The following is a 13337-nucleotide window of genomic DNA, read 5'->3' as shown; positions in this document are numbered from 1 at the left end:
CCGGCCACGCCCGGTCACCTGTCTGCTGGCTGTGCAGCCAGGGCCACTGGACTGGATCACCCTGACCGGGAGGAAGATGGAGGAGGCGCTGAAGCTGGGCCGCAGGGAGGCGGGCGAGGAGGGGGAGCTGGGTGGGCTGCTGGCTGCCTCCTTGGAGAAGCTGCAGGAGATGGAGTGGGAGCCTGCCAGCCGCGGCTCCTCCTGCCCATGGGAGCGGCTGCGGGGCAAGTACCCGCTGCTCGGCCCCCAGGCTGAGGCCGCTGACGGCCAGCGCGGCCCCGAGGAGGGGCTGCCCGGCAAGCAGGGTAGGCAGAGAGGGCGAGGGGGAGCCTCCCCGCGCTCGCAGCCCTGCGGCTCACCGCCCCTCTCCCCGCAGGCAGCGGCCGTGAGTCGGGGAGCGTGGGAGATGGCATCCCCGCACCCCAGAAGGTGCTCTTCCCTGCGGAGCGCCTCTCCATGGAGTGGGAGCAGATGTACCCAGTCGGCGCTGGGCTGCACAACGTGGGGAACACCTGCTTCCTCAACGCCGGCCTGCAGTGCCTGACCCACACGCCGCCGCTCGCCAACTACCTGCTCTCCAGGGAGCACAGCCAGACCTGTGAGTGGGGAGGCCCGGCTCGGCGGGCGGCAGGGGAGGAGGAGTGCCTGCCTGTCCTGCTCCCGGCGCCGCGCTCAGCACCTCTGTGCGTGGCTCTGGCCAGGGCCGTGCGGGTGTCGGGATGCGCCTGCTCTGCTCCCTCCTGCCTGTTTCTCCGTCCAGAGGTCATCCTTGTGTCCGGGGAGGCTTTGTCTCAGCTCGGCGTAGCCAGGACTGAGATGGGTCCAAGGGGGTCTGCTGGCTTCCTGGGGGCTGAGCTGGGGGTCCCACACAGCCCCTGCCTGCGGGGAGCGCGTGAGGGCAGGGCCCAAGGCTGCGTGCAGGCAGCAGCTGCTGTTGCTGGGGGGCTTTGAAAGGGAGTCCGGCGGGCACCGCTCCCAGCTGTGCCCAAGGGGAGCATGTGGGGCTCGCAGCCCTGTGCGTAGGGCTCTGCTGGGATCTGCCCCTCAGGGCCGAGCGCTGGGCTCCTCCAGCGCGTCCCTGTGACCTGTTTTCCGTCCACGTGGACAGTGTCTCATCTGGGGGGTTGCGCTGGCTGGTACTGTCACTCGGGCTGCGCCAGCTGGGGTGGCGTGTGGTGGTCCCTGTGCACCCGGGATGCCCCCGAGCTGCACCGGAGCACAGAGCTCCTAGGGAAAACTGAGCGCGGCTGAGCTGTGTTGGACCGGAGGTCCCCTGCCCCCTGTCCTGCCTCCATCTCTCCGGGGTTTGTCCCGACGTCCTGTCTTCTCTCCTGCTGCAGGCCAGCGAAGAGGCTTTTGCATGCTGTGTGTTATGGAGAAGCACACGTTCCAGGCTTTTTCCAGCAGCGGCACAGCAATAAAGCCAGTGTCTATCATCAGGGCCTCAAGCGTAAGGATGGCTGCCCTTCCCTCCCCTCCCGTCACCATGCAGGAGCGCGGTGCCTAAGGCGGGAGATCGGGGCGGGTCTTGGCAAGCTGGCTCTTCAGAGGTGACTCACGGAGCCTGCCAGGGGCTGCGCGGAGCTTCCTCCGTGGCCGGCATGAGTCTGTCGTGTGGTTTGGGTTGAGGGGGCTCAGACCCCGAGTCCCTGCCCCGAGGGAGTGAGGGAGGGAGGGAGGGAGGACAGGTCTGCATCTGTTGCATCATGTGCTGGGGCTGATTCCTCCCTCTCCTGCAGGGATTGCCTGGCACATGCAGTTCGGCAGGCAGGAGGACGCGCATGATTTCTTGTGTTGCACCCTTGATGCCATGCAGAAGGCCTGCCTGAATGGCTCTAGCAGGTATGTGGGGCCTCTGACGGCCCACGGCTGCTCTTCTGCGCTGCCCCCTCGCTGGTCCCCTGCGCCCGCGGGAGGGGACGGTAGGGTGAGCGTGTCCCCCACTTGGGACTCCTAGAGGGAGGTGCTGCCTCCAGGGGCCTGGGGGTGCATGGCCCCCCTCTGCCCCTCTGTGACACAGCTCTGCCTTCTCCCTTCTCCTGACCCCTCTGCCCCAGCACAGCTGCGCTCCTGTCCCCAAATGCTGAGGCTGCTACGGGTTTGGATGCTGTCCCAGTGGTTGAGGAATGCAGGCGTGCTTGCTAGGGCAGCCCCAGCTCTGTGGCTGCGGGAGAGCAGCTTTCCCCTGGGCCCTCTGTCCCGGGCAGCCTGCGTGGCCGCTGTGTGCAGCGCCCAGCTCTGAGCTGCGGCCAGGAGTTTCTGCTCCTTCTAGAGGAAGGTGCACGTGGGAGCCCGGTGTCACCCTGTGAGCCCCGGCACTGGGAGGGCAGCCTGGCAGAGGCTGCGACTTCCCTCTGCTCCCGCAGCTCTGCAGCCCCTTGGCTGGCCGGAGCGCGCAGGGGAGCTGCGCTGAGAAGACAGCGGTGGCAGCCGTTGTGGAGGGGTGGTGCGTGATCTGGTGCTGCTGTCTCTAGGTTGGATCGCCAGACCCAGGCCACGACGCTGGTTCACCAGATCTTTGGCGGCTACCTGCGGTCCCGTGGTGAGTGCTGGCTGCCACGTCCTGGGCCTGTGACTCTCAGCGCTGCTGCTTCCCTGACAGCCTTGCAGTACAAATCTTTGGGAAGATTGCTGAGCTGTGCAAATTCCCCACAGCTGGGTGTCTGCAGTTGCTCAGTCTTGCGGCAGCAGTGGGTGGTGGCCCCTGTGGCGGCCATGGAAAAGGCTGTTGGCTGCGGGTCCCCGGCTCGCTGCCACCAGCAAAGGAACCTGTGTTGCCAGCTTTCCAGCAGCACTTGCTGTCCCAGCGCACCGTGGAATTGCCAGCCTTCCTCCTTGCCAGGCTGTGAATCGCGGTGCTGCCATCCCAGAGCCCACACCCGCAGAGCAGGAATACTGCAGCTGCCTGCGCTGCGCTGGGCTGGTGGCGGGTGCAGGTGTGGTGCCAGGCTGTGCTCACTCCTCTTTCTGTCGCAGTGAAGTGCTCGCTGTGCAAGGGCGTCTCGGACACCTATGACCCGTACCTGGACCTGACACTGGAGATCGAGGTAGTGCGGCAGGGTCGGGGACGGGGAGGAGCTCTGCTCTCGCGGGGATGTTCCTGCAGCTGCCCCGTGCCTGCTCTCAAGGCTCCTTCACCTGCCAGTGCCAAGGCACGCTGCAGGCCAGGGGGAAGCAGCTTCCATTGTTGCGCTGCCTTCTGTGCCGGGCAGAGCAGCGCCCGTTGCCTGAGCGTGAGCCACGACTCCTCCGCCGGGGCTCTGTGGTGGTGAGGGGCAGTGGGGCCGTCCCTCGCGGCATGCTGGCCAGCGGCTAGCTGGTGGCCGGCTCACAGGTTTGGCGCTGTCCGTGGCCCTGTGCTCATGTTCTGGGTTCTGTCTTGGGGCCGGCATCTCGGCAGGGAGCTGGTCTGTCGTGTGGACAGGCCGCTCGTGCCCTGACCTCTGCTCTGTCCTTGCAGCAAGCCGCAAACCTCGAGCAGGCGCTGGAGCAGTTTGTGAGGCCGGCTGTGCTGCGCGGGGAGAACGCCTACACATGTGCCAAGTGAGTGTGTGGGGCTGTGGGCGGGAAGGGGCCCGCGGGTGTGCTGGTGGGAAGCAGGTGGAAAGCCTGTCGCTCTACGGGAGGGCTTCTCTACCTGCTCCGTGGCCACACCGTGAAGTACGTGGCCATGGAAGCCTGCAATGAAGCCCGCCACTCCTCAGCTCCCTCCCCTCGTGAGCAGGACGTGGGCCAGCAGACGTGGCCGTGAGCAGCTGCCCTGGAGCGGTGCTTGGGGTCGTCAGGGTCGTTTCTGTGGGGTTTGCCGCTTGGCCAGGGCTGGCAATCATCTGGGTGGTGGAACAGCTTGAATAGCTCCAGCTCTTCCTCTCCAGGTGCATGCAGAAAGTGTCAGCAAGCAAAGGCTTCACTATCCACCGAGCCTCCCACGTTCTCATGCTCAGGCTGAACCGCGTTGCTAAATTTGGTGGAGGCAAAATCACAAAGGTGAGTGCTTGGCAACACCGATGAGGGGCTGTCTCCTGGCCCCAGGCCCCACTGCCCAGGGCAGGGTGGGAGGGGGTCCTGTGCACAGCGTGAGCTCTGCTGCAGTCCTGCAGCCCCTCCCCAGCTGTGTGGTGCGGGGGGAGCTTGGCTCATCATGGCATCTTCCTCAGCGTGACCTCTGCCTGGGGAGAGCGCGTCCCCCTCCCTCGAGCGATGGGACGCGTAGGACCACTGAGCTGCTCTTGCTGTAGCAAGAAAGCCATCTGCTGTGCAGGCTCCCAAGGCGTCCTCTCTCCGCAGAACGTGCCGTATCCCCAGCTCCTGAACGTCCGCCCTTACATGTCCCAGGAGAACGGGGATCCTGTTGTGTATGGGCTCTATGCCGTGCTGGTGCACGCTGGGACCAGCAGCCAGTCAGGGCACTACTACTGCCACGTGAAGGTGAGCCCGCGGCGCTCTCTTGGCTCCAGTCTGGGCTGGGGGCTGCTGGCCGCTGGTGGGTCCCTGCTGGTGGGGCGCAGGAAGGAGGGTGCTCAGCAGATGGAGTGGTGTGGAGCAGTGGGTGGGGGGTGCAGGCTGTGCTCTGCCACAGAAGCGTGGAGGTCTGCTCTCGCAGAGTCCCCTTGCCTGCCCTGGGCCGCCTGTGGGTTTTGGGGGGGGAGGGGCTCTGCTGGCGGGCGCTGTTCCTGCTGCTCTTCAGGCCAGGAGGGTCCCCGGACACAGCCCGACCCCCTTCTCTCTTCTCCTTCCGCAGGCCAGCAACGGGCAGTGGTACCAAATGGACGATGACCTGGTCCGCCCCAGCAACATCTCAGTGGTCCTGGCCCAGCAGGCCTACCTGCTGTTCTACCGGAGGTGAGAGCGCCCGGTGTCTCCCGGCCCCTGTCCCCTGCTCTCAGCATCTGGGACAGGGCTGGTAGCACGTGCCTGCCTGTTGGAAGGAGCTGGGCCCACGTAGCCCCATGCCCGTGCGCACGCACTGGCTGGGAGGAGGGTGGCAGGGAGAGGTCCAGCCCCGTGCCGTGACCTTGTGCAGGGCAAGAGCCCCTCACCTCCTCGGAGCTCCTGGCTCCTGTTGTTGCGTGCATCTCTGGCGAGAGCATTACGATCACGCAAACCCTCGCAGTTAATGCGTGCGCTGCTCTGCCTTTGCCAGAATCCCCAGCCCCAAGAAGAGCCCGGAGGGGCCATTGGCCAAAGCTGCCTCCGGCCGGCCTGGCCGCACCGGCGCCATCTGCGGTCGGGTCAGGAAAACGGTGTCTTCCCCGCTGCTGGGCCCGGTGAGTCCTGAGGGCTGCTCTCGGCCAGCGCTCCCGGGAGCTGGCAGCTGCTGCCCCCCGTCTGCTCTGCGCGGGCGGGTGGGCTGCAGCTTGGCGGGGAGGCAGGCGCGCGGCTCCGAAGGGGCAGGCGCGAGGGAGGAGGGTTTGCAGGAGGGATCCTGTGTGGGCCTGGGGAGAGATGGGGAGGGCAGTGTGGCTCTGTGTCCTGGCTGCCTCCAACTCTCTCCTCTCTGAACTTCTCTCTCTCTCTCTCTGTCTAGAGACCAGGCGTGCTGCCGGGGAGGAAGCTGCCAGGGCTGGAGGAGGTGGGAGGCCCTGTGGCCCGCGGCACGTTCAGGATGGGGACGAAGCTGCCAAACAGCACTGCTCCGCTGAAGCGGCCCGCTGAGTCCCCATGGCCCAAACTGCCCCTCCCTGCTGGCCCCGGCACCAGGCCAGCTGCACCCCAAAGTGCCCCCTCAGCAAATGTGAGTCGGTCCCTGTGGGCCAGCGCTGCTCTGGACCTGAGCAGCACCGCGTCACCACCGCGGGCCAAGAAGCCGGCACTCTCTGCCAAAAAGGTGAGCCTGAGCTTCTGCCCGCAGACTTCGGCAGGCACCTCATGCCTTCGGAGCTGGGGCTTGTGTCGGGGGCGAGCGTGGAGCCAGCACTGGGGATCTTGCGAAGCCGGCGGTGGGTGGGGAGAGCCCCCCCAGCCCCAGGGCTGTGGCAGTGTCTCTGCCCTCCCTCTGGGTCGGGGCACGGGGCCGGGCCCCCACTGTCGCTCACATCCCTGAGTGCTGCAGGAGACATGGGTCCTGCCCTCTCGCTCAGGATGGAGGGGCGGCTCTGCCAGTCTCTCCGGCGGGGCGGCCTCGCCGGCCGTCGCGGGGTAGCGCTCCCCTGGGGTGAGTGGGAGCAGGTGAGGCCGCAGCTGGAGGGCTGGGGAGCTGCCTCTTCCCCGGGCAGCGGCATGGGACCGGCCCTGTGGGCGCCGCTGTGCAGCCAGGGCTGGTGACGGTGCGCGGGGTTTCTGTTCTTCAGATTCCTTCCTTTTTTCCTTTGTGCTTCTGACTGAAAACAACTCTGATTTCTTCTCCTACCACCCCCTACTTCCCTCCCTCTGCCTCTGTTCCGCTCCCCTTTCTCTGGGCTCCACCTTTTATTTTCTCCTCTTGGCGCACAAAAACTTCTTTTCGGTAGACCACAGAGTTTTTATTTATGTCAATAATGCAGGGGAGCACCCAGGGGCAGGCGAGCAGAACTGACCACCAGGCAAAACTTTTCGGCCACCCCTTGAGCTTGGGGACTGCTCACTGTACTGGACGGAGGAAAAAAGTCGAGTCAAAACACCAGGACAGAGCCTTCGCCACAGCTTCCAATGTTACAACAGTGAAATATCAAAACCGTACAGGTATTTGCTTCGTACTAGACATTTTGTACGCTGTTGGACAATTAGAGCTCCATGCTCTCCATTCAAGACCGCATTCACCCATTAATCAGAGATGTCTTTTTAGCATTGCTTAGAACTCTCAATATGTCCTTGGTTGGGCTAAAATCTGTGTTGATGATTCTAATTCTTCACAGGCATTAGAACAGCGCTGCTGGAATCTGAGGAACACACCTGCCCAACGTGTCACCAGACAGACGTTTCTCCAGATGCATTAGTTGCCAACAGGTTCCTACGCCAGGTAACATGATGACTTTTCCGTAAACTGATTGTCAGAAAAGTCTACTTGCAAACAGCTGGCAGGGAAGGAAGCATTCACTGACACGGCCTTAAGCAGGGCTGGATTGAATACGGCTCAGTTTCCTGCTGTCGTGGTTTTGTTTAGTGAGGGGGGGCCTAAGGTGCTAGCGTCTGTAGGAAACTGCTAGAAGTCGCTGCCCTTTGTTCAGGGGACTTGGCCGGGCCTAGGGCAGACCTGCTGCTGGCCAAGGCCGAGCCGATTGGTAGCAGAATGTCTCATGATAACACCTCTGCGATAACGTATTTAAGAAGGGGAAAACAGAAAAAAAAGAGAGAGAAGAGAAGATGTGAAGAAGCTGAGCGGGGGCAGAGGCGCAGAGGGGGAGGCACAGGCCTCATGGGCCTTGCAGGCCTCACCCTCTGGCCTCTCGCCAGGCAGCCGTCTGGGCCCGACTCGGTCCAGCCCAGCTGCAAGAAGTGGAGAGGAGAGGAGAAGTGAATAAGATGGAAAAAGGATCCTGAGAGGCGTCTGCCAGCCTGTTGTGAGGAACGGCTGCAGACGCCAAGGTCAGTTCAGAAGGAGGGGGAGGAGTAATGCAGCTCCTGGCCAAGATTCCCCTGCAGCCTGTGGTGACGACCATGGTGGAGCAGGTTGCTCCCCTGCAGCCCATGGAGGTCCACGGAGGAGCAGAGATCCACTTGGAGCCCGTGAAGGACCCCGTACCGGGGGAGGTGGATGTCTGAAGGCAGCTGTGGCCCGCTGGGACAGCTGTTCTAGAGGGACTGCACCCGTGGAAGAGATGACCCACGCCGGAGCAGTTCCACGAAGGACTGTGGCCCGTGGGAGGGACCCCACGATGGAGCAGGGGAGGAATGTGAGGAGTTCTTCCCCCGACCACGAAGCAGCGGCGTGAAACAACGTATGATGAACTGACCGCAACCCCCATTCCCGCTCGGGGGGGGGAAGGTGGTAGAGATAATGTTAAGCTTGGGGTGGGGGGAGGTTATCTTGTTCTCTGTCTCATTCTCCTGCTGTTTGTAGTAATAAATGAATAGTTTTCCCCAAGTCGAGTCTGTTTTGCCCGTGACGGTAACTTTAAGGATTTCTCCCTGTCCTTATCTCAAACCTCGAGCCGTTTTTCCTTATATTTTCTCTCCCTGTTTTCTTGGAAGGTGGGGGGAGTGAGAGAGAGACTGCGTAGTCTGGTCCAATCGGGGCTGAACTATGACACCTGCTCAAGTACATGATCTGCTGTTACAGAAGCTCACAACGCTGTGGAGGCCATGGGGCAAATTCAGGTCCCGCTGTTGTTTAACAGGATTGCCTCCCTTTCAAGTTTGGTGTTAACAGTGAAGGCCCTCAAAGACAGAGACTCTGCGTTGCCAGTCATTGATACCGGTGTTTAATGCCATCTGTTCACACCTCTGTGTGTTGATTTATTGTAGGGCTGATAGCACGGACAGGAATACACAAGGGGTTGTACCCTGTGGAGGCTTTTCTTCGTACATCTCCTGAAGTTTCCTGTCACCTCTTTGTAAATGTTTCTCTGCCTCTAGGCTGTGAACAGCTTCAGCAACGGAACTGGCTACACAAAAAGGCGCTCTGCGCAGATTCGGGAGCCGCAGCAGCAGCCGCCGCCACTGCCACCACCTCCACCACCACTCCTGGCTGTTACCCCTCCTGCTGCTCTGGTGAGTGCTGCTGAACTCGCTACATCTTCCTCGCTGTCCGTCGGCAGTGTGTTGGAAGAGAAGCTCAGTTTTATGTCAACACAAGCAGCGAGTCTTGTATTTCAGTAGAGCTTATTTTGCAACTCTTGCTTGTATTCACAAGGGCTGTCAGGCTCCTGCACTGAGACAGCCAGCACTGCCGAGTCTGCTGGGCCCCCCAGGACAGCCCATACCCACAGCTGGTAAGTGACAGGAACTTCAGAATTTCTTAAATAAAAAAATCTTCAGATAAACTGAATGGGATTTTTTTTCCCTTTTCCCTCTCCCCACTCCAAAAGGTCACCCCATGAGAGCCACTGCAGTTCACTGCTCAGGTGCCAGACCGGGCTGGGAACGGTAAGTGTTCTACAGAAATGCAGTAGGTGACTACTTGTCACCTGTTAAATGAGGCCGTAACACATCACTTATACAGCAGCTGATTTATAATGGAATACGTATGCGCAGAGAGCTGTGGAAAATACAGGCGGTAATTAATTTTTAAATGGCTTAATTGGACTTGGCTTTAACAAAGGGGTTCTGTGCTTGCAGTAAGATTATTTTACAAAAACCTCTGCTACGTGATTGAAAAGAGGACTCTGAACAAAGAATACTTTTTGAGCAAACCATAATTACATATAAAAACTAAATCTAATTAAAGGATCAGGTGGAAAGCCAGGCTTTTGATTGCTGGCTGAACAGGGCTGTAGAAATTGATTTCCCAATAGAAATCGGCCTCCGACATGATTCCTTTAACAACTTAGCCGATACTGCTGGAGCAAATGATTGGAAAATTCCACACTGTTATTTTAGGACAACTTCAGGGATGGTGACTCAACCACTTCCCCGGGCAGCCGGTTCCAGTGCCTGACCACCCTTTGGTGAAGAGATTTTTCCTGATATCCAATCTAAACCTCCCCTGGTGCAGCTTAAGGCCGTTTCCTCTCGGTTCCTCTGTGAAGGAGAAGCAGATTGTCTAGAAGGATTTCCTCTTTTCTGTATCTCCTGTGGATACATGGAGAGATTTTAACCGGGACTCTCTCTTAGTCATGCTGTCAGGGTCTTTCCTAGAGTAATGGCATGGAGTCGTATGACGAGAGGCGAAGTGTAGAAGCGTTACGATATGATTTTGCTTGAAATGCGATCGCTGTCCTTGGTCAGAGCGAGAGGTATGTGCCAGATTTTGCTGGGACACCTGGCTAGAAGTGTTGATCAAATAGCCCTGTATGTAGGATTGCAGGACAAGTATTTTTCACCCCGTTCCAAGCACCACCTAAGTATGAAGCGAAGTAGACTAAGCTGGCCTTTTAGAGTTGAGCTTTACTGTCTCCAGGCTAAATCACGTTTTCTTGGTGTTTGTTACTGCCCTGTAGCCGTTAGGACTTGCTCTTTTTCTATCTTACTGCAACACAACTGATTTGCACTGGATGTACTTGTGGAGCAGTGAAAAATGTGCACGTTCACATACCAGTAGCGGCCAGTATGCACCAGTTTAAATCAGTCAACAGCTATGGTCGTTCATGGGACAGACCATACATACACTGACCCTTCCTGTTTGCTTTTCCACTGACAAAGCAGCAGTTGTGGAGAGGTAAAGAAACCAAACCAAATTTGGGAGGTAAAGAACTGGGGAGAGTGACTGTTTTGAATTAACATCATCTGTTTTTTGTGTGTGCTGTGGTTTTTTTAAGATCCAAGTCTCCTCATCTTGCTTCATCTTACTCTTTCAGCTACTCCAATTCAAGATCAAGTTCCTCCCGCACTAACTCCTCCTCTCGATCACTTAGCCATTCCCGTTCCCGTTCCTACCTGCGATCACCACCTCATCCAAGAAGAGGCAAAGGGAAGAGCCGTAACTCTCGTGCCAGGTCAAGGTCACGTGGCTCTCGCCATTCCAGATCAAGGTCACCCCCCTACAGAAGATACCGTTCACGATCGAGGTCCCCAGGGTTTAGAGGTCGGACTCCCACTGAACGGACTGTACCTGAAGGGGGACGAGAGCGGGGGAACGTTAACAGATACAGAGGTGTTCCACCATATCACAGGAAGGCTTATGAAAGAAGGAGTAGCCATGACGGAACAACGTGATGGAGGAGGGGAAAGACTATGAAAGAGGAGGAGGCTGTTTGATTAGAGTATGTCTAAAATGACATATTTTAATTTTGTTCTATTCCTAGTAAATTTTTGCAGGTTTTGGGTGTTTTTTTGTAAACTGTTTCAGTTCAAACAAATTAGTCATGTAGCAGTAAACGTTTCTGTTAATGTTAATGGAACTGATTATGTTACTGTGTTTATGAAATAACCATTTATTAAAATCTTGAAAGTAGCTTTTTCCTTCTGTAAATGAATGCATATGAAAACGAAACCATGAGTGGTTGATCTGAGCGACAGGGGCTTGAAGGTCCAAATAACCGACAGTCACTCCCTTAGACCCTGCTGGTGTCTGGACCAGTGTGTCATAAAAACATTTGAACAATTCTGCTTAACAAAAAAAAACCCAACTGCCTTCAGTAATGTGTTCTGCATAAGGCTGATGTTACAATTTGTATGTTGAAAGGACACAGTCAACTGTAAAAACCTGCAGGTTGTGCTAACTGTCGGAAAATCACTTAATGTGAATGCAAAATTAATCTCCCAGCTCCCAACCTGTGTGTCCTTTTATTGCTGTAAAATGAAATCATGACACTTGCATCTGTCTTTCTCAATTAAAGGTGCAGTGGATAGCTTCTCCTTCAAATAGTCTGCACCTTAAATACCAGTTTAAAAATGCTGGAGACCATAAATTGTTCTACGCACAGCTTCCCTTTGAAGAAGGCTGGATGGGTCACACACGTCTGTGTGTAAGGGGCAAACAGAGCCCAGGGTTCTGAGTGCCCCAGAGCGCTCTTTTCCAGGGGGTTCACAGGCACAGAAACACCATGTTTCGTACTTCAGCCCTGACCGGGACCAGACCACGCAGTCTCTCTCTCGTTCCCCCACCCTCCGAGAGAATAGGGGGAGAATTGGTAAACAAAAAAAACCAGCAAAAACACGTGGGTTGAGATTGAATAAAAAGTAAATTTAACAGCAATAATAGAAAAAAAAAAACCACAAAACAGTGATGGAATACCAACACAGTACGATGGCTTACAAATCTCCACACCCCATTTCTTCCATGTAGCAGGAGGCTCCCCTCAGCACCCTCCTCACTGATACCCTGAGCACGGTGTCAGAGAATGAATACAAGGAAGTCGTTAGGATGTGTAGAGGTGAAATCAGAAAGGCAAAAGCCCAGCTTGAATTTAACCTGGCCACAGGGGTGAAAAGGAATAAGAAACTCTTTTATAAATACATTAACAGTAAGAGGAGGACAAAGGAGAATATCCACTCTTTGCTGGATGAGGCTGGGAATGTGACCACTGAGGATAAGGAAAAGGCGGAGGTTCTGAATGCCTTCTTTACGTCTGTCTTTAAAGGTCAGACCAGTTATCCTCAGGGTACTCCTCTCTCTGACCTGGTAGTCTCGGCTGGGGAGCACGCTAACCCCCCTGTGATTCTGGAAGAAACGGTCAGAGACTTACTACTCCAACTGGACTGCCACAAGTCCATGGGGCCGGATGAGATCCACCCAAGAGTGCTGAGGGAACTGGCGGAGGTGCGCCCTACAGAGGGAACTGTCTCCAGAGACAGGCTGGAGAGCTGGGCTGAAGCCAATGGGATGAGGTTCAACAAGACCAAATGCCGAGTCCTGCACTTCGGCCACAACAACCCCAGGCAGCGCTATAGGCTTGGGGTGGAGTGGCTGGAGGACTGTGTGGAGGAAACGGACCTGGGGGTACTGATTGATGCTCGGCTGAGCATGAGCCGACAGTGTGCCCGGGTGGCCAAGAAGGCCAACGGCATCCTGGCTTGCATCAAAACCAGTGTTACTAGCAGGAACAGGGAGGTAATTGTCCCCCTGTACTCGGCACTGGTGAGGCCGCACCTTGAGTACTGTGTTCAGTTTTGGGCCCCTCACTGCAAGAAAGACATTGAGGCCCTGGAACGCGTTCAGAGGAGGGCTACGAAGCTGGTGAGGGGTCTGGAGCACAGGCCTTATGAGGAGCGGCTGAGGGAGCTGCGATGGTTCAGTCTGGAGAAGAGGAGGCTCAGGGGAGACCTTATAGCTCTCTATAACTTCCTGAAGGGAGGTTGTAGTGAGCTAGGGGTCGGCCTTTTCTCTCGTGTAGACAGTGACAGAACTAGAGGCAATGGTTTCAAGCTGCGCCAGGGGAGATTCAGGCTGGACATTAGGAAATATTACTTCTCGGAAAGGGTAGTCAGGCACTGGAATGCACTGCCCAGGGAGGTGGTGGAGTCACCGACCATGGGGGTGTTCAAGAAACGTTTGGATGTTGTGTTGAGGGATATGATTTAGCTGAGAAGTACTGGTGATGGTTGGACTGGATGATCTTTTAGGTCTTTTCCAATCTTGATAATAATTCTGTGATTCTGTGATTCTGAGATGGGATGGGCTCAGCTGGGTAAATTAACCCCAGCTGTTGGCTCATTAGTTAACTATCCCAGCTGGGTGCCCCAGCAATAGGGGCCACCAGCTCCAGTTCTCTGCACAGCTCAGGTGAATATTAACTCTGCTCTAGCCAGAACCAGGACACCCATATGCGCTGCCGCACTGTGGCAGGAGATTGCTGCCCGGCTGGAGAATCTGGTTGTAA

The 13337-nt window shown here is 57.3% G+C and overlaps 1 protein-coding gene across 1 annotated transcript; it reads left to right on the top strand.

The window, feature by feature from the left end:
- The first annotated feature begins 76 nt into the window (after positions 1–76).
- On the top strand, positions 77–9780 carry LOC147600378 (ubiquitin carboxyl-terminal hydrolase 36-like). Its single transcript, XM_086751270.1, has 15 exons — positions 77–305; positions 377–598; positions 1341–1448; positions 1740–1842; positions 2475–2542; positions 2977–3047; positions 3461–3543; positions 3876–3987; positions 4288–4428; positions 4742–4842; positions 5144–5267; positions 5528–5717; positions 5852–5943; positions 8494–8628; positions 9715–9780. The coding sequence occupies exons 1-15, from the start codon at positions 77–79 to the stop codon at positions 9778–9780; spliced, it is 1845 nt and encodes a 614-aa protein (XP_086607396.1).
- The last annotated feature ends 3557 nt before the right edge of the window (positions 9781–13337 follow it).

Source organism: Chlamydotis macqueenii, chromosome 6, assembly GCF_036417535.1.
Source record: "Chlamydotis macqueenii isolate bChlMac1 chromosome 6, bChlMac1.mat, whole genome shotgun sequence".
Classification (NCBI taxonomy): Eukaryota; Metazoa; Chordata; class Aves; order Otidiformes; family Otididae; genus Chlamydotis; species Chlamydotis macqueenii.
This window is presented reverse-complemented; position numbering and strand designations above follow the sequence as displayed.

Coding starts and splice junctions, on each gene's coding strand:
- LOC147600378 (XM_086751270.1), top strand. CDS start 77: ATGGAGGAGGCGCTGAAGCTGGGCCGCAGGGAGGCGGGCGAGGAGGGG. Junction 306..376: donor GGGGCTGCCCGGCAAGCAGG/GTAGGCAGAGAG, acceptor CTCTCCCCGCAG/GCAGCGGCCGTGAGTCGGGG. Junction 4,429..4,741: donor ACTACTACTGCCACGTGAAG/GTGAGCCCGCGG, acceptor CTCCTTCCGCAG/GCCAGCAACGGGCAGTGGTA.